General features: G+C 40.4%; 2 protein-coding genes and 1 long non-coding RNA gene across 3 annotated transcripts; 2 read left to right on the forward strand and 1 right to left on the reverse strand.

Annotated features, from left to right (window-relative positions):
- Positions 1 to 613: 613 nt before the first annotated feature.
- On the forward strand, positions 614 to 3,068 carry LOC117729883. Its single transcript, XR_004609394.1, has 3 exons — positions 614 to 1,345; positions 1,530 to 1,654; positions 2,362 to 3,068. It is a non-coding gene; the product is annotated as an uncharacterized LOC117729883 (long non-coding RNA).
- A 3,312-nt stretch (positions 3,069 to 6,380) lies between these two features.
- Positions 6,381 to 11,203, reverse strand: sgcb (sarcoglycan, beta (dystrophin-associated glycoprotein)). The gene is made up of 6 exons (XM_034531639.1): positions 11,150 to 11,203; positions 9,048 to 9,257; positions 8,600 to 8,785; positions 8,313 to 8,504; positions 7,490 to 7,621; positions 6,381 to 7,389 (listed from the first exon to the last, which is right to left on the reverse strand). Exons 1-6 carry the CDS (start codon positions 11,162 to 11,164, stop codon positions 7,189 to 7,191), a joined length of 936 nt encoding a protein of 311 aa, XP_034387530.1. The 5' UTR covers positions 11,165 to 11,203; the 3' UTR covers positions 6,381 to 7,188.
- A 1,527-nt stretch (positions 11,204 to 12,730) lies between these two features.
- spata18 (spermatogenesis associated 18) lies at positions 12,731 to 21,448 on the forward strand. Its single transcript, XM_034531293.1, has 12 exons — positions 12,731 to 12,835; positions 13,921 to 14,026; positions 14,567 to 14,682; positions 14,802 to 14,908; positions 16,106 to 16,201; positions 17,199 to 17,333; positions 17,387 to 17,633; positions 18,342 to 18,500; positions 18,612 to 18,787; positions 19,243 to 19,366; positions 21,076 to 21,138; positions 21,392 to 21,448. The coding sequence occupies exons 1-12, from the start codon at positions 12,749 to 12,751 to the stop codon at positions 21,446 to 21,448; spliced, it is 1,473 nt and encodes a 490-aa protein (XP_034387184.1). The 5' UTR covers positions 12,731 to 12,748.
- The last annotated feature ends 2,561 nt before the right edge of the window (positions 21,449 to 24,009 follow it).

Genomic DNA, 24,009 nt, shown 5'->3' on the forward strand with positions numbered 1-24,009 from the left:
ACGTGATGAAAACAGACAAACACACAGCCAGAGTCAAGTCCGACTGCGTAGCTCTCTGATTCCTTTCTTGGCCCGTCCTGTTTGGAGTTCCTTGTGGGATTATTTGTCTGCTGGTTCCGGGTAAACTTCTAGTTTTTCTTCTCGCACCTCCTACTTTACTGATTTGAAGGTTAAAAACAGACACAACTTCGTGTTTTTCAGACACACACACATATAGTCCTGTGTCTGTTTCCTTGATGTCACTGATGACCAGACCAGCCGGAGGTTGACTCACAGACACTTCACCATCGGGCGTCCACCACACCGAACCTACAACAGAGACGACATTTACAGTGAGACTGTCCTACATTGTTTTCAAACCAATTGCCAGAACAAAATGTTGGCATTGCACGTTTTTCTGCAAACCACAGGCTACGTTGAATGTAATCTTTTCTGCACCAAAAAAATCTGCCTCGTATCACCCTTGCAGAAATGTCACTTGGTTAATGTTTTGAAACGACAGGTTGGGTTTAGGCATCAAAAGTACTTTATGTATCATGGTTTGTGTTCAAATAATGTCAGTACGTAACATTACGCTGTTTCTTTAAGGAAGTACTTAACAACGTAACCAAACAACGTAACACAACTTAATTAATTTCAATAAATGACTAAGTCGACTTACTTTAAAGTCACTACTGACTTACTTTAACAAGCGTAAGGTCAACATTGACAAACAATTGTCACCTGGATGAGAGTCTTGTGTTTCTTCAACCCATCCACCAAACTTTCTCGCTTCTTATACTCTTTATTACACACCTTTTAAACTTTCAATAACAGTCGCTATAATAAACTACGTCGCTTTGTTGATGCTTTGACCGAGTGCCAACAATGTCCACCGTCAACATACCCCTGGTTTGCAGAAACATACCCAACATTTCTTTCCTTGCAGCTGTTGTTTAACATGTTGACGTTATTCTACACTTTTACCTCGTGGAGCACATGACAGCAGTATCTCAGAGCCCCGATAGACCGTCACATCTCGGTGGAGCTCCGGCCCGTTTTCAGCGCTGCAGTTGAGCTCGTCCTCCTCCAACTGAAGCAGGTCTCTGCCTGAGAGGGCGGAGGGGGAAGCACACACCACGCTCCAGGCCTGCAGGCCTCGGCCGCCGTCGTGAGCCATCCTCCTCCGGAGACTGCGCATACTGCAATCACACTGCCACCTGTTGCCACCCAGCCGGACGTCTGCCCCAATGTCACGCAGAGTTAGGAACGTCAGGGGATGGAGGCTGGTCAACATGTTGAAGCTCAGATCCAGGACCTTTTTGAGGGGGACACAATATGGACACAGTAGAGGTTGACGCGTCATGTAAGTTCAAAATGTTCTAATTAAGAGCTGAATTATCTTTTAATTGGAGGATACTTTAATGAAAATGGCAGATGACCATAGAATGAGTGGCTTTGTGCATGTTTTCAATAAGTGAGATTACCCGGAGGTGGGCTAAATCCTGGAACATCTGCGGATGGAGACTTGAGATGAGGTTGTGTTGCAGGTGGAGCTCTTTTAGCTGTCGGAGGTGGAGAAGGTCTCCTGGTCGTAGAGCTGAGATCCTGTTGAACGAGAGCTGCAGAACCTGCAGGGACTCACTACCTTCCAGCCCTGGACGACAGAAAACAAGTAAATAAATAAAAATATTAGGAAAGAGCCTTAATTATCAAATACATTTGCTGGTTAATTTGAAAATAAATATGCACAAAAATAGAATAATAAATAAATATTATTAGGATAAAAATTTATTTATGTGGTTGTTGCAGAAATAATAGAAAATAACTAAATAAATAAATGGTTGTCTAAAAAAACCAGTTAAAACCAGGCTAATATATGGTATAAATAGGTAAATGTAGGCATTAATTTGAATACATAGGGAAACATTTTTTTTTTAAAGAAATATACGACAAATAATACATTGAAAATAATTCAATATATAAATAAATGAATACAAAAATAAGTATTTTCTGAAATAAATAAATGCATTTTGTTTGTTCATTCTTATAATTATGTGCATATTTATTTAATTTTCTAATTGACCTGCACATTTATTTGACAGGTGAGGCTTTTATTTGTACATTTCTTTCTTTCTTTTCTTTTATTTACTCATTAATTCATTCATGTACCACATTTAGTCCTCCATATGGAAGGGAGCAATAAATAAACAGTATATTATAGGTTTTCTTTGATCATCACAGCTGGTCCGTCTCGTATTGCTTTACATTCTTCACCGAGATTTAAAAGGTGTTTAATTTGAACTATGAAGTGAATTTGTGTGCAGTAGAGTTTTCAATGCTGAGATGAAGTCATATAAACTTTCTTTCTCTCTGGACCAGAATACTTCTGGTCTATTTCCACTGTGAACTCTTTACAGCGTCGTATCTTCTGCGGCGTTCGTTCCTCTTCTTCTTCAGCCCGAGACAATCTCCCCCCGAGACAGCGCTGTTAGAGAGGCTCTGTGAGCTGAATACCAAACAGGGAGGCAGTCCATGACCGTCAACTCTGGCTAAGTAAAGGGTTCTCACACACACACACACACACACACACACACACACACACACACACAAGCCCCTGGAATGTCAATAAAAGCTGTCACTGACGGGTGTGCAGTGTTATTATCTTGGCAGGTGAGCAAAGTACGAAAGATAAAGCACATCGACAACACGGGGGTTTGTTTATGTGTCAGAATCGAATGAGACGACGGTAACGCAGCTCAAAGACTTCTTCTACCTTCTAAAACTCTGGAAACAACAAACCTCTCAGGTGTGACTTCTAACCAACCACCCCCCCACACACACACACAAATACAAAAGGCTTTTTAATGTGTAGATTTACGAGATGGTGAACGTGACACACGAAAAACCACAAAGTTAAAGTCAACTTTTTGCCCCTAGTGTTTGTGAAATATAGTTATATAGTTTAAAATGATATACATCTAAGTAGATCCATAGATGATGCTTTATTTTAAAGGCGCAGTGTGTAGGATTCGGTGCCCTCTAGTGGTGTGGTTGCATATTGCAACCAACTGAATACCCGCTCTGAATATCACCCCTGCCTTCCCGAATGTGTCGGAGGGCTACGGTGGCCTTCAGATAACTAAAAACATTAAAAGTCTGCTAGTCCGCCATGTTTCTACAGTAGGGCTCACAAAACGATGATGATATACCAAAAAAAACATAGTTATGAATATTATATTCCATATCTGACAGTAGATACGCCTAAATCCTACGCGCTGGCCCTTTAAGGGGTTCCGCTTCGTCAAGGTTGAACTTAGTGAAGTGTGTTTATCTCCCGATTATACGCCTTAGTGTACATTTATGGTGTACATTTATTGTGGGTACACACCCAGACTACACGCATTACATGAACTATTTGGCCTCAGAGCGCGTTGGGTGTGGTCTGTAGGTCTTTATAAGATACTAAGCACGACTGTGAACACTGTTCTCTGCATAATAAAGTGAGAATGAGATGAACAGGAAGTGACCATATGTGGACTGAGGAGGAGGGACATAGATATGCTGTATACGTCTCTCGTAGAGAGCTGTCAATCCCTGTGTAGCCACGCCCCCTAAAGCACCCCCTGCTTTATGGTCTGTTTGACTCTAAATGACCATAATTTGCTAAATGAACATCACGCTGTATTGAAGAAGACTTGAAACTAGAGATTGAGACCAAAAACTCATGTTTACAATGTTTACTGAGGGAATACATCAAGAGAAGTAGAGTCATTTATATAGACTTCTATACAACCAGAGGAGTCGCCCCCTGGTGGTCAGGAGAGAGAATGCAGCTTTAACACATGAAGCATATACTTCTATACAACCAGAGGAGTCGCCCCCTGGTGGTCAGGAGAGAGAATGCAGCTTCAACACATGAAGCATAGACTTCTATACAACCAGAGGAGTCGCCCCCTGGTGGTCAGGAGAGAGAATGCAGCTTTAAGACATGAAGCATAGACTTCTATACAACCAGAGGAGTCGCCCCCTGGTGGTCAGGAGAGAGAATGCAGCTTTAAGACATGAAGCATAGACTTCTATACAACCAGAGGAGTCGCCCCCTGGTGGTCAGGAGAGAGAATGCAGCTTTAACACATGAAGCATAGACTTCTATACAACCAGAAATATATTTTAAAAATAGTTTTTGAGAGGCACAGGCACGAGGAAGATATTATGTTTTGTTTCATGTATTAAGATGATTATCCATTTGTAAATTTGATAAACATTAAGTTCATTATTGAAGTTAAATACACGTGTTTTCTTCTGCCTACTCCTTTCCAAAATAATATTTATTTAGTTCAGGTGTTTTGTTCATTTTATTGGTTCGTCTTATTTTGTTTTCCAATTATTTGTTAAATGTTTGAAAATATGACCCACAGTTCTGGATCAAACTTCCCAGACATATGTCAAGTGTTCAAGTTATCTCCAGCTTCTCCAACTACAGCATTAAAGTGATCAATAATACAGATTTAATAACATAATAGATTAAACGTTCATGACGGTGTTTGATAGACAACGTTATCTCACTGACTCACCCAGTGGGAGTCGCCGGAGCTGATTCCTCTCCACAGATAGCAGCTGCAGGCCGGGGGCCCAGGATTCACACCCCCGGCCTCGCCGAGTCCCCGGACGCCGCAGCCGGCTCCGCCTCCCGGGTCCGGGTTCCCCCACGCAGAGAGACAGGCGCGCGAGGCCGTTGTCCCCCAGCCGCACGTGCCTGAGGTTGGGATGCGGCCGGTCGAAGGTCACGTCCCGGAGGAGGTTGCGGGACAGGTCCAGCTCGGTGACGGAGTCCCCGAGGAGGCGCGGCACGGAGGAGAGGCCGGCGGAGGAGCAGTTCAACAGGGGGGCCCGCGGACAGGCGCAGGGGTCCGGACAGGCGGCGGCGGAGGAAGAGCGGCGGAGTCCGGAAGAGGCGAGGAGCAGCACGGTGGCCAGGAAGGTCCCCGGTGACCCCGTCATCGCGACCTTTGACCCGAGAGGACGGACGGCTCAATCGCAGCTTCACTTAAAATACAATAACGTCCATCTTTGTGTCATCGAAGTACAAAAAAAACAAAAAAAAAACCAAACAGAGAACACTCACGTCCACGCTTTGCCGAGTTCACAGAAATAACTTGTGACTCTCTCGTCCGTCTCCGTCAGTTTGTGTTCAAAGTCTTCAACGAGCAGCGACCCCGAAGACGCTCTGATCCGTTCAATCATTCACACGGAGAGTTAATGTCTTACCGTGATTTGTTTTTTCCTCTCCTCGTACGACAGATGACTGATCCTGAAGGTTTATGGCCCCATTTTATGGTTTTAAATGACCACGTAAACACTCAAAAGTATTTCATGGAACCAGCGATAAGAAGTTTCACGTAGCCGCGTGTTTCTTTATTGGAAACATTAAGTACCTGGGTGCTGAAACATGAAGTAAACAAAAAGTACAACTTGGTAGTTTTGTTCCCTAAACATACCCAAGTAGTACTTGTGTTCCCTAAACATACCCAAGTAGTACTTTTGTTTCCTAAACATACCCAAGTAGTACTTTTGTTACCTAAACATAACCAGGTAGTACTTTTGTTCCTTAAACATAACCAAGTAGTACTTGTGTTCCCTAAACATAACCAAGTAGTACTTTTGTTCCCTAAACATAACCAAGTAGTACTTTTGTTTCCTAAACATAACCAGGTAGTACTTTTGTTACCTAAACATAACCAGGTAGTACTTTTGTTCCCTAAACATAACCAAGTAGTACTTGTGTTCCCTAAACATAACCAAGTAGTACTTGTGTTCCCTAAACATAACCAAGTAGTACTTGTGTTCCCTAAACATAACCAAGTAGTACTTTTGTTCCCTAAACATACCCAAGTAGTACTTTTGTTTCCTAAACATACCCAAGTAGTACTTTTGTTACCTAAACATAACCAGGTAGTACTTTTGTTCCCTAAACATAACCAAGTAGTACTTGTGTTCCCTAAACATAACCAAGTAGTACTTGTGTTCCCTAAACATAACCAAGTAGTACTTTTGTTTCCTAAACATAACCAGGTAGTACTTTTGTTACCTAAACATAACCAGGTAGTACTTTTGTTCCCTAAACATAACCAAGTAGTACTTGTGTTCCCTAAACATAACCAAGTAGTACTTGTGTTCCCTAAACATAACCAAGTAGTACTTTTGTTCCCTAAACATAACCAAGTAGTACTTGTGTTCCCTAAAGATACCCAAGTAGTACTTTTGTTCCCTAAACATACCCAAGTAGTACTTGTGTTCCCTAAACATAACCAAGTAGTACTTTTCTTTCCCTCTAAACTTAACCGTAGTACTTTTATGAGCACAATTATAAAAACGACAAAAAGATCCAAAACTCAAAATTAAATTCTAATCCTTTTATTTATATATATTTTTTTTTACTATATTGCACAAAATTCAAACCACTCAATAAAAGCTTCAAACCGAGCGACTGATTTAAACTTTCCTGACATTCATCAACATTTAAAGATAATTAATCTGCAGCATAACTTTAGTGCACATACTCTCCTCCCGTCGATCAATACTGCGTTAAAAATGTGAATATTACATATATATTATATTCTTTATCGTCCATTGGCACGTGCACGGTAGACAGTCTCGGAAAGAGTCTTAACATTACTGGATGGCTTACGATATATCTTTTTTATATCTGTTTTTCTTTTTACAATTCATCCTAAAAATGTAATATAGAATAAACATTATAATGGTGTAGTGTGTACAATAAAGTAAAATATCAAACAAAGCTGCCAGCAACGATGAACAGGTGAGCCAGATAAAAGGGTTTGTGTATTAGTAATACCGGACGGGTTCACGGCATTATAATCTCTACACAATGTCAACAAAAAATTTAAAAAAACACTGCAGCGCTTACGAGTTTCACATCTTTGGCCGAGCGGCGACGATCTGTTACACGATTCCCGATTTTGGCAAACACAAAAATGAGGCTGAACACTGCAGATTAATGTCCTCAAGGCTCTCTAGGGGGGGTCCTCCCCTCTAGAGGGCCTTCCCCTCTAGAGGGTCTTCCTCTCCAGAGGGTCCTCCCCTCTAGAGGGCCTTCCCCTCTAGAGGGTCTTCTTCTCCAGAGGGTCTTCCCCTCTAGAGGGCCTTCCCCTCTAGAGGGTCTTCCTCTCCAGAGGGTCTTCCCCTCTAGAGGGCCTTCCCACAGGGGTTCTCCGACGTCTGGCAGCCCATGTTGGGGTACTTCACCTGCACGCGGAACAGAGTCCCGTCCGCACACATGCACAGCTTGTAGCGCTCCATGCCCTCGTCGAAGTACACGTCGCCCGCGGAGTGGGGGATGCGGGAGGCGTTGAACATGACGGAGCCGTTCAGGACGATGCTGTTCTCCTGCAAAGAGGGGGAATAATGATCGTTAATAATAATAATAATAATAATAATAATAATAACGGGATTCGGTCAGACGAGACTTAAAAGAGTCGGCGCTTACGGCCCGCAGCTCGATGCCGCCTCCCATCTTGAACTCCACGGTTCGGCCCATGATGTTGACGCCCTCGTTTCCGCGGATGATGGCCTTGCCGTCCCCTTTGATGTTCAGGTCAGACGCCGCGCTGCTGGTGATCTAACACGGCAGAGACATCAGAGGTCATGCTAGGGGGGTGGAGGGGGGGGGGGGGGGGGCATTGAAGCGTGGACACCGTGACCAGCATGAAGGAAGCTAGAGACTGGTCTTTAACTGGGATCATTAATACTGTACTCATAAGTCATATTTATAGTTCAATGCAAAAGTTTTTCACATTATTTTGAGAAACTTCTTTTTATTTCGAGAAACGTTCTCAATATTTAAAGATACAAAATAATTTTATTGAGAAACTTTCTTTTTATTTTGAGAAAGTTTTTAATTTTATTTAGAAAGTTTCTCTTTATTTTGGGAAACTTTTTCATTATTGTGTGATACTAAGTCATTATTTCAAGATACAAAATAATTGTATTGAGAAAGTTTCTCATTATTTTGGGAAACTTTCTCTTTATTTTGGGGAACTTTCTCATTATTGTGTGATACTTCATTATTTGGAGAAAGTCTCAAAACACCTGTTACTCCAGCTTTGAATCTTTGTCTTCATCAGCTTTGCTTCATAATTCAGATTCTCTTTATCGATCGTTGAACTGCAAACTTTCAGATACTTAAATCTGAAAATATTCTGTTTTTTTTATTTAGTTCCACGTTGATGAAGATGCAGTGTGTCCCCGGAGACTATTTAATGCTTAATTTGTTAATTATCAACATTGTGTGCTGTACACCACACACACACCCTCTCCGTGGAGGCCTTCTTCACGCTGAGCACTTTCACCCCTTTGGGCAGATGGAACTCGTGGTTTTCAAAGTCGGTGCTGAAGAACGTGGTCTGCGTGCGAGGGTCCGTGAAGGAGATGCCGACGTCGCTGACCACCGAGGTCTTGTCCTTCTCCACGCTCAGCTTCGTGGTGCCTTGCTGGAACACCACCTGGACGACGGCAAATGAAAAGAGGCAAGGTTGTTTTTTAATTTTTATAAAGTGGACGTGTCGTCTTTCTTCGGGCGCTCGTGTTTCTCTCTCACCGGGTTGTTGTTGCCCACGAGCACCAGGTCCTGGTCCTTGCGGCCCCCCACGGTGCTCTTGTGCAGCGGGTGAACGATGCCCATGTCCGCCTTCTGCTTGAAGCGCAGCAGGCCCGACTCGTGGAACTCGATGCTGTCGCAGCCGTTCGGACCGATGCGGATCACCGTCCAGATCACCAGAGTGATCTGAGGGGGCGCAGATATGAAGGGGCAGAGGGTGTTTGTATGAGGTGTCATTTTAGGTCAATATGTTTTCATATTTCATGGTACCAAGACGATTCATATGTCAAATCACGTTGTTATACAGGTAAAGGTTATATATATATACAATAAAACACACTGACAGGTGCATTCAGCAGCAGCTCCTGAGCTCTGAGAGGTTAAACCAGTGTTTTCTGGTGTGTCTGCAGAGTTAACGGCTTCAGGACATTCGTAAAAAAAAACTCACAATGAGGTTGATCAAGGCGAGGAGGAAGAGCAGGACCACGATGCAAACAGCCATGTTTCCTTTGCGTCCTCTCAGGCCCGTCTTGTGGAGGCGTTCTTCTTCGATGGGCACGTAGCCGGCTTTGAAGTTACTGTTGTGTTCCTTGTTGATGCCACGACGCTCTACGGCCTTCTCTCGCATGGACTTCTTCACGGGACCGTTGGAACTCTCCTGGAAGGCAGTGACGACAATAATGATCTCCTCTGGTTGTATAGAAGTCTATGCTTCATGTGTTAAAGCTGCATTCTCTCTCCTGACCACCAGGGGGCGACTCCTCTGGTTGTATAGAAGTCTATGCTTTGTGTGTTAAAGCTGCATTCTCTCTCCTTACCACCAGGGGGCGACTCCTCTGGTTGTATAGAAGTCTATGATTCGTGTGTTAAAGCTGCATTCTCTCTCCTGACCACCAGGGGGCGACTCCTCTGGTTGTATAGAAGTTTATGCTTCATGTGTTAAAAGTGCATTCTCTCTCCTGACCACCAGGGGGCGACTCCTCTGGTTGTATAGAAGTCTATGCTTCATGTGTTAAAGCTGCATTCTCTCTCCTGACCACCAGGGGGCGACTCCTCTGGTTGTATAGAAGTCTATGCTTCATGTGATAAAGCTGCATTCTCTCTCCTGACCACCAGGGGGCGACTCCTCTGGTTGTATAGCAGTCTATATAAATGACTCTACTTCTCTTGATTTATTCCCTCAGTAAACATTGTAAACATTAGTTTTTGGTCTCAATCTCTAGTTTCAAGTCTTCTTCAATACAGCGTGATGTTCATTTAGTAAATTATGGTCATTTAGAGTCAAACAGACCATAAAGCAGGGTCGACTTTTCACCGACCAGATATCAACGAAGGTCCTGTAGCTTTTCAAAAATGACGCTAAGATCCCTAGAAATCCTCCATGCTGGCCCTTTAAATTAATGGAAATTATTCATTTTGAAATGATAGAATTGGCCTAGAAATACCCAAAACAATTAAATGTCCTTACTCATCTTTATAGGCGTATAACACCAAGACTGGAGTCAAATGCACCCTCAATACTTAGTTACGCTCTCAGTATCACACTTTAATTCAACACATAGCGGTTTGTACACTGTTCTTTGGCTACTTCTTTGAAATTTTGTTTTGTTTGCTTCGTCAGTTAAATTAATTCTTCATATTGTTTTATTTTTGTTATATATATTGTGCGTTTGTCTTATTATTCTATTCTATTTTTTTATATATTGTGCATTTTTCTTATTATTCTATTCTATTTTTTTATATATTGTGCATTTTTCTTATTATTCTATTATATATATTTTTTATATTGTGCATTTTTCTTATTATTCTATTATATATATTTTTTATATTGTGCATTTTTCTTATTATTCTATTATAATTGTTTGTATATATTGTGCATTTTTCATATTTTTTTAAAATATATTGTGCATTTTTCTTATTATTCTATTATATATTTTTTTATATTGTGCATTTTTCTTATTATTCTATTATAATTGTTTGTATATATTGTGCATTTTTCATATTTTTTTAAAATATATTGTGCATTTATTTATATTGTATTGCTTACCTGTATGTATAAATGCTGCTGTAGGGATTAATAAAGTAACTATCTATTTATCTAATATACAGTATATCATATTTATATAGTTGTAATGTTGTAAAACGTGGTTTTCTCCTGTCTGTGTGCTCTGCGTTGGAATGCGTCTCGGTTAAATGACCCTCGCCCGCCTGTCTGTGGCCGGAACTAAAAATAACCTGCACTCCTTTTTAGCAGCAACATATAAAACCCAATCTCCGGCTCATTATCATGCAGCTCTAATCGTGTTTATCTTTTTGCTCAATCACACCGACGCAACAATAACAACAAGCGTGTTTGTGACCATATAACGCTGTAATAACGAAGCGGAGGCCGGTACTTATTGCACGTAAGGCCGAAAATAAAGCACAATGCAATGCTATGTGTCGCTCCAGGTGACTCGGGAGCATATATCATCATACTACCATCAAATACCTTGAAAAAAGAACGAGGTAAAACGCTGTAAAACCCAACAAATATTGAAGATAACGGACCTGTTCAGACGCCATGTTGACCCTCCTGCTTCCAGAGCGACTCGGGACAAACCACTTTCCACCGTCGAAGGGGGGGAGAGAAAAAATAAATATCGTTATGTTGCGGGGTTATTGACGGAAAGACACTTAATTGTGAATACTAAATAAATTGTTAAGACTAAGAACAAACGTCCTATATTTTTTATTTTGAACTAAACCGATAGACAGGCCGATAGAAAGGGACGTTTCCAGGATAACGTAAGATGGTACAGTCCAAATTCAACCAGCCAATGACAGAGAATCCTAAAATAGAAAAAAAACGTGCCCATTCATATTTTCCATAGGACTCATAGAAGCTCTCCTTAATAACTAACAATCACATCAATGGTATGAATAGCAATGTATTCATATACAATACTGTGGCTGCTGCGGATCAGATCCAATGTATGACAAGATAAAACACAGTTATTCATGTTGCTTAACTTTTATAGACAATTATTATAACATTACGCTGTTAAATAATTCTAACCATTGAGTGAGTTTGTTTAGTTATTAATAATGTTATGACAGTGCAGTAATGTAAAAGTTACATCCATGTATAGTATTACATGTTTTATAATATAATATATCATATATATATAAAACATATATATATATATTATATAACATATATATATATTATATGGATAACATATACATTATATATAATACATGCAACAATACAATATATATATAGATTATGTATATAATATTTACATATATATATACATATAAATAAATATATATGCATATATGTATATATATATATATATATAAAATGTATATATGCTGCCAAAACCAAAATGCTTGGTATATATATATATATAAATATAAAATGTATATATGTATACATATATTTATATATATATACATTTTATATGTATATATACACATGTATGTATATATATATAAATATAAAATGAATATATGTATACATATATATATATAATTTTTTTATATATATATATATATATATAAATATAAAATTAATATATGCTGCCAAAATCAAAGTGCTGCAAAACTGAATTTTGTTGTGTAGAAATGACAATAAAGCATCTTACCACTTTACCTATTTTAATATAAATAAGTCAAGGCCAAAAATGATGATGATATTAGTTTTTTGTTATTAGATTTTATTTCAAAGAACATAGATAAACAAAAGTAATACATGTGTGGCCAACCGGACACAAAACACATTGCATGTATTTGTAAATGAAATAAACAGCCAAGAGGAGGAAGGGTCGAGCTATACATTTAAAACCAAAACAACGCACGTGCAGCGACTCAATTTGGATTTCACCCAGCACGCAGATCTGTTACCGAGCCAACCGGGGTTTTGCTCCGGTGTCGTTTGACGGTGTGACGTTACGACCGTCTTCACAGAACCTGCAGGAGGAGGCGACCCGAGGAGGCGTCGCTCAGTTGCCACAACGGAGGCGCTGCCTGGAGGAAGGAGTTTATTTGATTTACTTTCTCCTGCACTCCCCTTGAGAGCTCTTAGCCGGCGGCGGCTGCTACTGTTGTTGTTGTTGTAGTTGTTGTTGTTGTTGTTACCCTTATTAAAGTATTAGTGGACGCATCATGGCCGACCCGTTGAGGAGACTGACCAACACGTCCTCTTTCAACCTCCTGCAGGACAAGCTGGAGAGCTGGCACAGGGACTACCATGTAAGTTCACCATGAGCAATGGCGGAGAGCAATCTGACCTCCATAGGTCGTGAATTAGTGGCTTAAAGTTACATGTGTGCACAAGTTATAACTTTTACTCCTGCATGCATTAGTAATTATTGCTTTGTTTACATACTCCTGCAGACTGGTGATTATTTTTCACAATCTCCCGTACGATTTTTATTTATTATAATTATTTTTACCCGTTGTCATTTTAATAATAGATCATTCAATCAAAGAAAATTATTATACTTTTATTTTGTAATGGTGCAGGAATTAATTTAAAACACTACAGCGAAGGAATGCACTCGTTTACATTGATTTCCCGGTTGAGTTTGGTTGCTATGGACGCCGGTCGCCATGGCCACGGTTGGACTATTCCAAAGATCTTTTACCGTCAAGATGGTTCAAGTTCCTTTACTACTTCCGGTAGAAATACGTTGGGGGTTGCCACACTCGCAGAGGGACCGGAAGTGATGTGCCTAAACTTAAAAAAAAGTGTTTTTTTTGGTTATTGTTTTTGCATGTTATTCTATAAATACACAACAATTTGCGCATTTACTTAATTAATATGCATTAATGCAAAAAAACACTTTATTTTGTCGTATTGTATTGCAACAAAACGGATTTATAAACATAAATTCTGTTCTCTTTATAAATGATGGATAGAGGTTGCTTTTTTAAAATATATTTGCAGCTGTCTGCGCCGGCTCCATGCAGCTAAACATCAGTTCCTATTGTTTGTGGTGTCAATATTCATGTTAACATTATTGTTTACCTTACACACGAAGAGATGCACAATACAAAAAAACCCAGACCAAATACAGAATCTCCTGGTGAAGATAACAAATGTTTACAAAGAGATCAAATTCTCAGACATAAATAAAAAATAAGAGAATATAGTATGAGTAAATTAATAAAAATAGAGTACAAACAAAGTAAAAACCAGTGTGTTCAGGCATGTGTTCATTATAAAGGCTAAAGAAAAGAGTAGTGATTTAAAAAGCTGTCAATCGAGGGGGAAGATCTCATTTAAAGATAAATGAAAAGATGTGTCCTTCTGTTTTGTCGTGTTTACCCTCCAGACTATTTCTTGCGAGCAGAATTTAAATCGATGTTGTGAGCTGATCGAGCTTTCCGCAAAGATCCAGAGTCAGCTGTTCACCATCCTCAACCTCGTGGCTGCTGAAGGTGAGCGACACTTTTTTTTATTACTCATTTATAAAGCAGGGAGGGGCTACAAGGTGATTGGACAGGTCTCTACAGCTGTGGCTCAGTGGCGAGCAAGATAGTCCTTCAATCAGTAGATCGGTGGTTCGATTCCCCGGCTCCTCTAGCCCATGTCAATGTGTCCTCGGGCAAGACACAACCCCCAAATTACTCCCATGGCTGTGACGACGGTGTGTGAATGTTAGTGCAGGTGGCTCCTTAGCTCCTCCCATCAGTGTATGAATGGGTGAATGATGTCATGTAGTGTTAAAGCGCTCTACAAGTACAGGTCAATTTACCAGAGACGTATACGTCGTCTCTACGTCACTCCTCCTCAGTCCATATATGGTCACTTCCTGTTCACTGGTTGCAAAAAAGCCAAGATGGCGACGACCAAACCGCTGAACTCGAGGCTTCAAAACATCAGTCCACAAGCCACTTCTTACAAAAGTTATAATCTCTTGTGAGCTATCACACACACACACACACACACACACGTCACACTCTACGCTCCTGCCTCAGGTGGACAATATGCTGGGGTGGACACTCTCAAAACGCGCCTGCTGCCGTGGCTCGGCACCTGTTTCTCCATGGCGAGGCCCTCGCTCGCCGACGACAGCAGCCTGCAGCTCATCCAGGTCTCAATGAATGATCCATAACTGGAAAATATACCGTATATATACGTAAAACACAATTAAGTAATTTCCCTCTTTTCTGGCCTTCTGGTTTTGTGGTCACGTGACTCACTCGTCGGCAGGACTCGGTGGACAAGGACCGGAGGATCAGGGAGCTCTCCGTCCACCACGTCACCGACAAGCAGGAGCTCTGCTCCACCCGCCTGCAGCTGGACTCCACCCGAGCAGAGTGAGTCCGGAGGCCTCTTCATAACAATGTGTATGGTGATGTAGGATGTTTTCTGGTAACTCGGTTATGAAATAGTCAATACGAAATAATCACATGGTTATATGGGAATTAAATACTTGATAGATGACATTAAAAACTGACTATGTTTTACATAAATACAGATTAATCAGATTAAGACAAAAGTTAGATTTTTAATATAGTTTTCCCATTGGCAAACATTCTTATCAATTCAGTTGAAATGGGGAATGAAAAAGACAATAAATGATCATGTTGTATTATCGCCCAGCTCTTAATTGCACGTAATTAAAAAAATGAAATGTGGTACGTCGATTAAAAACAAGACAACAACACAGATATTGATCTGAGAAAGAGCGGTGAACATGTAGAGAACCAATTATCTCCAACGGCATTAGGCAAATATTCTCTATGAACATTAAACAAATCAGAAAGGAGACGTAGTTGTGAGAAGTGGCATAAAACTTGTTCACAGAGGATTAGTGATAGCGTTACGTCAATAAAGTCTTATTAGTTTTATTATGATTATTACTACCAGCAGTGCAAGTACTGTCTTTCCTTGACACTATATATATAAATATAATTATATATATATACATATATATATATGTATGTATATATATATATATATATATATATATATATATATATATATATATATATGTATATATAAAGAGAGAGAGAGAGAGAAAGAAAGAGAATAATAATAATACTTCGAATTTATATAGCGCTTTTCTAGACACTTAAATATATAATAATATATATATTTATATATGAATAAATAATATAAACTGACACTCAAGCCTCCTATTAAAAGCCACGTATCACACATAATAAACACATGTAGTCCAATCAGACTGCATGAAGCTCACCATCTCGTCACAATAACGTGCCTCTTTGGCGCCGCCTACAGGAAACACCACCACATTGCAGCAGATGTCGTTTGGATAGAAATCCACAGGATGTTCAATCTGTTGATGGTTTATTTTATTGGTTGGCTCAATTCTTTTTAAATCAGCGTACAAAATTAGCTGGAAAAACTTTTTAAAAATGGACCGCGAAATATGAAAGTTTAACATTTGGTGCCCAGGCTCATAGAGATAGACGGGTTTTGAATGTGTTTAAATCATATCGTATATGAACGTACACGTGTCACTAAGAGCCTCTCACCTTTCCTCACAGGCTGGTGGATGCTCAGGTGGAACTGGATCAGACAAAGAGCCAATCAGCGACCACTCTGCTGGCCACCGAGGAGGAAATATTACAACTGAGAGCAGAGTGGGTGACCAATGCAGAGATGTGGACCTTTGTGTTAGCTGGATGCTCACCTGACCTTTGTGTTAGCTGGAGGCTAACCTGACCTTTGTGTTAGCTGGAGGCTAACCTGACCTTTGTGTTAGCTGGAGGCTAACCTGACCTGACCTTTGTGTTAGCTGGAGGCTAACCTGACCTTTGTGTTAGCTGTCTTGAGGCTAACCTGACCTGACCTTTGTGTTAGCTGGAGGCTAACCTGACCTTTGTGTTAGCTGTCTTGAGGCTAACCTGACCTGACCTTTGTGTTAGCTGGAGGCTAACCTGACCTTTGTGTTAGCTGGAGGCTAACCCGACTTTTATGTTAGCTGGAGGCTAACCCGACTTTTATGTTAGCTGGAGGCTAACCCGACCTTTGTGGAGGCTAACCTGACCTTTGTGTTAGCTGGAGGCTAACCTGACCTTTGTGTTAGCTGGAGGCTAACAATACCTTTGTGTTAGTTGGCTGGAGGCTAACCTGACCTTTGTGTTAGCTGGAGGCTAACCCGACTTTTATGTTAGCTGGAGGCTAACCCGACCTTTGTGGAGGCTAACCTGACCTTTGTGTTAGCTGGAGGCTAACCTGACCTTTGTGTTAGCTGGAGGCTAACCCGACTTTTATGTTAGCTGGAGGCTAACCCGACCTTTGTGGAGGCTAACCTGACCTTTGTGTTAGCTGGAGGCTAACCTGACCTTTGTGGAGGCTAACCTGACCTTTGTGTTAGCTGGAGGCTAACCTGACCTTTGTGTTAGCTGGACACAAAGGTCAGGTTAGTGGGCCCAAGGTCAAAAGTTACAAGATATCTGGGAAATGTTTCAGAGAATTTAGCTTCCTGCTAACCTCAGCCTTTAAATAGCTATGATAGATAAAGATAAATGTTAATAGACTAAACTGTTATAGATACAGATAAATGTTTCTAACAGACTAAAGTATTATAGATAAAGTTTCAGTCTATATTTGCTGACGTGCACTCGTCTGTTTCAGCTTGCGTTCTGCACACGAGCAGCTGGACGTCTACAGGAGGAAGATGAAGAACGCTGACGATGACGAGCGGCAGATCCAACTCCTGAGAGACGAGGTGTCCTACCTGAGCACGGAGAAGACCCAGCTGCAGGAGAGGTACACACACACACACGCACACACACACACACACACCACCACCAGCGCCTCAGACTCAGTTCCTCCCCCAGGTGGGCGACCCGCTCCTCGACCCCCCCGCTGAGGCTCACCCGCTCCTCCAGCCCCTCGAGGAGCGGGTCGCCCACCAGAGCTCAGCTCACCAACTCGTCCCGCCACACGCGCCTCGTGTCCCGCTTCAGCAACCTGCACGCCGTGGAGCGCCTGGAGGCCCAGACCACGCTGCGACGCCACGTTGGCGACTTGGAGATGGTGCAGAAGATCATCTTCATCGCTGTGGAGGTACGACGTCCTCATTTCAGGAGACAAGCGGGTCGTTCATATCGCAGTTTAATAACAGTTTGTTTGAAGGAAATGTTTTCACAGTACAATACAACTATAACATACAAGTACAATATAATATTATCAACGGGTGATTATTGGAGTTGTTAAAACTGTTGTAAGGTTTAATTTGGTAACACCGTTTGTATTTATATATTATTATATTATTATTTATATATACCGTTTATATTTATATATTCTTATTTATATATACCATTTATATATACCGTTTATATTATACCATTTATATTTATACCCTTTTATATTTATACCGTTTATATTTATATATTCTTATTTATATATACCGTTTATATTTATATATTATATATATATATAAATATATATATTATATATATTATTTCATAAATATATATATTTTATATTTTTATTTTTTACATTATTTACATTAATTTTATTTTTTACATTATTTACATTAATTTTATTTTTTACAATATTTTATATATTATATAAATATAATATATATATATATATATATAATATATAAATATTTTATATATATATATATATATAATATATATATGATTTGCTAAATAACATCACGGCCACAAAACATATATATTTATATATAAAATATATATATATTATATATAAATATAAACTCCTATATGAAGCATTAATATGTACTTTTTTCTTGTTTTGACGCGTCAGGAATCCTTTAAGGCGTCAAAACTGGCTTACCGCCACTTCAAGCTGCGAGTGAGGAAGACGTTGAGCCCGTCCCGCTTTGGGTTGGAGAGTGCGGAGGGTGCAGCCGTGGACTACATCGTGAGGAACATGGACCTCCACGACATCCAGGCCAGCATCAACGTAGGGTTCACCTGTTCCCCGAGCGCGTTTCTCCACGAACGGACGAACGAACAGCGGTTTGTTTGAGACGGGAAAAAAAAAATGGCGCGTGTTTTTTTTCGGTCTCCGCAGGAAGTGATCGGCGCCATGAACGTGAACCCTCGGATCTCTTTCCCACCGGAGGCGGACTTTGTCCTCATCAGCACCCTGATCCGGGAGACGTGCAGGGTGGCGTTCGCCATGCAGACGCTGGACCCGCCGCCCGACTTGGCCTTCGCCAGTGACGGGGAGCTCTACGACGACAGGAAGTCAGTCCTTCGTGCATCGGCGCCTGTGTAACGGGGCCCAGAGTCTAATATAGTAATTCATATAGTTTTGTGGTTCAGAGGTCTTAATATAGTTTTTATATCACAAGCAGGCGATTATGAACATGTGCCAGTGTGCTTCTGTTTACACCTGGGAAATATTAAGTAGTTTATTTATTACTTTTCACGAGGATATTTAATAAAATCTTTAATGAATACAAAAGGTCAAACATCTGGAGAACATGTTAGTTGCATTAAATAAAACATTACAACACATCTGAGAACATGACTGCCACAAATATGCCTACTGATGAAAGCAAATCATTTAAATGAAAATGTATTAATTATAAAGAAAAGTGCCCTGGATTACTCAAAATACAATTATTTGTATTTAATTTAAAAGAATGCATAAAAACCAAGAGATTTGATTATTTATGTATCTGTCTGTCTCTCTGCAGGTATCGCCGCAGCTACGACTCCGAGTTGTCGGCTCCTCTGGTGATGTACCACGTGTGGCCGGCTCTGGTGGAAGGAGACGCTGTGTTGGTGAAGGGCGAAGCTGTGACCAGACGGGGCGCTGTGGTGAGGACACACATCACACATGAGGACATGAAGCTGAAGGACACACATCACACATGAGGACATGAAGCTGAAGGACACACATCACACATGAGGACATGAAGCTGAAGGACACACATCATATGAGGACATGAAGCTGAAGGACACACACGTGACACATGAGGACATGAAGCTGAAGGACACACACATCACACATAAGGACATGAAGCTGAAGGACACACATCCCACATGAGGACATGAAGCTGAAGGACACACATGTGACACATGAGGACATGAAGCTGAAGGACACACATCCCACATGAGGACATGAAGCTGAAGGACACACATGTGACACATGAGGACATGAAGCTGAAGGACACACACATCACACATAAGGACATGAAGCTGAAGGACACACATCACACATGAGGACATGAAGCTGAAGGACACACATCACACATGAGGACATGAAGCTGAAGGACATACATCACATGAGGACATGAAGCTGAAGGACACACACATCACACATGAGGACATGAAGCTGAAGGACACACATCACACATGAGGACATGAAGCTGAAGGACACACATCACACATGAGGACATGAAGCTGAAGGACACACATCACACATGAGGACATGAAGCTGAAGGACATACATCACATGAGGACATGAAGCTGAAGGACACACACATGACACATGAGGACATGAAGCTGAAGGACACACATCACACATGAGGACATGAAGCTGAAGGACACACACATGACACATGAGGACATGAAGCTGAAGGACACACATCACATGAGAGGACATGAAGCTGAAGGACACACATCACACATGAGGACATGAAGCTGAAGGACACACATCACATGAGAGGACATGAAGCTGAAGGACACACACATCACACATGAGGACATGAAGCTGAAGGACACACATCACACATGAGGACATGAAGCTGAAGGACACACATCACACATGAGGACATGAAGCTGAAGGACATACATCACATGAGGACATGAAGCTGAAGGACACACACATGACACATGAGGACATGAAGCTGAAGGACACACATCACACATGAGGACATGAAGCTGAAGGACACACACATGACACATGAGGACATGAAGCTGAAGGACACACATCACACATGAGGACATGAAGCTGAAGGACACACATCACACATGAGGACATGAAGCTGAAGGACACACATCACACATGAGGACATGAAGCTGAAGGACACACATCACATGAGAGGACATGAAGCTGAAGGACACACATCACATGAGAGGACATGAAGCTGAAGGACACACATCACACATGAGGACATGAAGCTGAAGGACACACATCACATGAGAGGACATGAAGCTGAAGGACACACATCACACATGAGGACATGAAGCTGAAGGACACACACATCACACATAAGGACATGAAGCTGAAGGACACACATCACATGAGAGGACATGAAGCTGAAGGACACACATCACACATGAGGACATGAAGCTGAAGGACACACATCACATGAGGACATGAAGCTGAAGGACACACATCACATGAGAGGACATGAAGCTGAAGGACACACATCACACATGAGGACATGAAGCTGAAGGACACACATCACACACATGAGGACATGAAGCTGAAGGACACACATCACACACATGAGGACATGAAGCTGAAGGACACACACGTGGGAGCATTTAAAGGCTCATGTCTGGTTGTTTTCTTTCTGCAGTGGAGCCGGAGTCGGAGTAGCAGCCCGCTTCGCTCTCGCTCTCTCAGCCCGACTCGCACTCTTGTAAGTCTCTATAATATTAACGTTTGACACGTTTAATTAATTAATATCGCTCAGCTACTCAAAAATAAACGTCTCTCCGCACAACAACACGCACGCACACCCCCTCGGCCTCCAGGGTACGTACGGCACAATTTCGAGCATCTTTTATTTCGGTCGTGCTCAACGGTCGTGAAATGTCGTCATCAATGTCGTCATCAATGTCGTCATCAATGTCGTCATCAATATCGTCATCAATGTCGTCTTTTTGTTTCAGGCATTTAGCAGCAGGAGAAGTCTGTCTCCCGGACGGCTCTCGGCGAGCCGCCTGTGAACGCCTCATCCCACCACCTCATGTCAGTCAAATAATGTTTGAGGTGTTTTAGATTCATATTTCACTTGTTAAAACGTATGTTTATTTTGACCAAATAAAGCAATTAACACCCGTGAGTTCACATTGTCGGAGGGTAATGAGAGCAACGACAGGTCAGTTAGCATCTACGCGAGCGACCGGGGAAATACGGGGAGCAAACAACTGTGCACAGTAACGTGCACGTTTGAACACAAGCCGTCCTCAAACGTGCACACTTTTACACTTTTAATTTCCACGTTACTTTTAACAACGATGTCTCAGGAGGAACATGCGCAGTTCTCACAGGCCCAATGTTAGCCTAGCATGTAAAAAAGTAAAGTTAGCACTGATTTGGCTAACGCTAGTAGGCTGAAGCAATTAACACCTGTGAGTTTACATTGTCGGAGGGCACTTGAGAGCAACTAGAGGTCAGTTAGCATCTACGCGAGCGACCGGGGAAATACTGGGAGCAAACAACTGTGCACAATAACGTGCACGTTTGAACACAAGCTGTCCTCAAACGTGCACACTTTTACACTTTTAATTTAACTTCTCGCGCCGTTATTTTTAACAACGATATCTCATGAGTAGTTTTCAGCAGCCCGATGTTAGCCTAGCATGTAAAAAAGTAAAGTTAGCTAAAGTTAGCCCTAATTAGCCGGCGTGGCTAACGCTAGTAGGCTGAAGACACGGCCTCGGGGCTGCAGGTGAAAGTCACCGGCTCACGCTAGATGTTACTAACAGTATTTTAGGGATCATCTGAAACTTATAACGCTAACTTAAACATAATCAACCTTCACGCCTCTCGTTCCTTTTCACGTAAACGCTACGTAGCAGAAGTCGTTGCGCGGTTCACAGCTAAAACAGACAGTGACTTTGATCTTTTCACAGAATATTGACGTCACACCAGCAACATTACGACAGGTTTGATGTCTGCGTCTGTAGAACTTGGCACGGACGTGAAAAGTTATGGACACTTCCTCTTATTGTTTCAAAATAAGAGCTCTCTAGCGTCCTTTTGTGGACGGCGTCTCTTCATTTATTAACACAAGGTTTTTTATTCGTATTGTAGATATTTGCAGGACGGTGTTGTGGGAAATTAAGTGACCTGCACGGCTCCTTAAATTAAAGCTAGCGCGGCTAACCTCGAGAAACTTAACTCCGTTATTATTTTTACTAACCTTTTTCTGTCTTCATTAAATATGAATTAGATCCATGAAATGAAACCTTCTGAGTGTTATGAGGCTGTTGTTGAACATATGATACGGTGCTAATGATCAGTGCTTTCGTCAACTCCTCCGGTACTCGGTCACTGTGTTTAGTGTCAGTGTTGTTGTTTTTGTTGTTGTTGTTAAATCTTTGTTTTGGTGCTGTTGTTTCATTCAGGACATTTATTTGAGGCAAAGTAAGATATAATAAAGTTTAAGAACATTTAACATAACATGTTTATAACATCAATAACTGGAGATGGTTTTAAATATAACTTATTAAAATATATATATATGTTTTTTTGTTCTTAAATCAGTTGTTAGTTATTGTGTACAAGAATAGAACCATAGTTAGTTACTTTGATACATTTAAGATACAGATTGTTTGTATTATTTGTTCTTACTCTGTTCAATAGTTCTGTACATAATTCAACTTGAATGGCTTGAGTTAATAGGAAATAGAGTCAATACTGTCGGGTAAATTCATTATGATTTGTGTGATGAATATATTCTCTCCATATGTGCCTTTTTATGATTGTTTTTTTTAAAGAATAAATGACAAACATTTAGTTTTTTTGCAACTCCAAGTTTTTTACAGTTGTTTTAATTTTTTACTATTGATGATATATTTTCTGAATTATGATCTTTTCTTTGAAACACTGCTTAGAAAAGCTTTTATATATAATAGTCTAAAAGACATGCTCATGCAATTGGACATGATACTGATATTAATGAGGCCTTTTCTGTAAACAATGAATGTCTTTCTCTTGTATTTTGGGCTCTCAAAGGATTTCACTGTCAGTCATTTTCCACAATAGTCTCAATAATTCCCCCCAATTTACATTTTGTGACGCGACACACTGCTTTTCAATACTACGACCCAGTTTGAACAACAGATGGTGCTGCTACTCCGTCACTGTACTGTCATTTTAATTTAGTTAGTTTTCAAACCTTTGCCCCATCCCACATGGTGTTATATAAAATATATTATATAAATTATACATACAGTACATATAGATATATTTAATATAAATATGTTGAAATATATATTATATAAATAAATATTTAATAAAACTACATATTATATAAATATATATTATAAACATTTTATACATTTATATATTATATATATTTACATAATATAAATATATAATATATATTATATAAATATATATTAAATATAACTACATATTATATAAATATATATTATAAACATATACATTTATATAATTTCTTTAATATATATACATAATATAAATATATATAAAAACTTAATATATATATATAAATATATATGATATATATTATATAAATATATATTAAATATAACTACAT

This window comes from Cyclopterus lumpus, chromosome 4, assembly GCF_009769545.1.
Source record: "Cyclopterus lumpus isolate fCycLum1 chromosome 4, fCycLum1.pri, whole genome shotgun sequence".
NCBI lineage: Eukaryota > Metazoa > Chordata > Actinopteri > Perciformes > Cyclopteridae > Cyclopterus > Cyclopterus lumpus.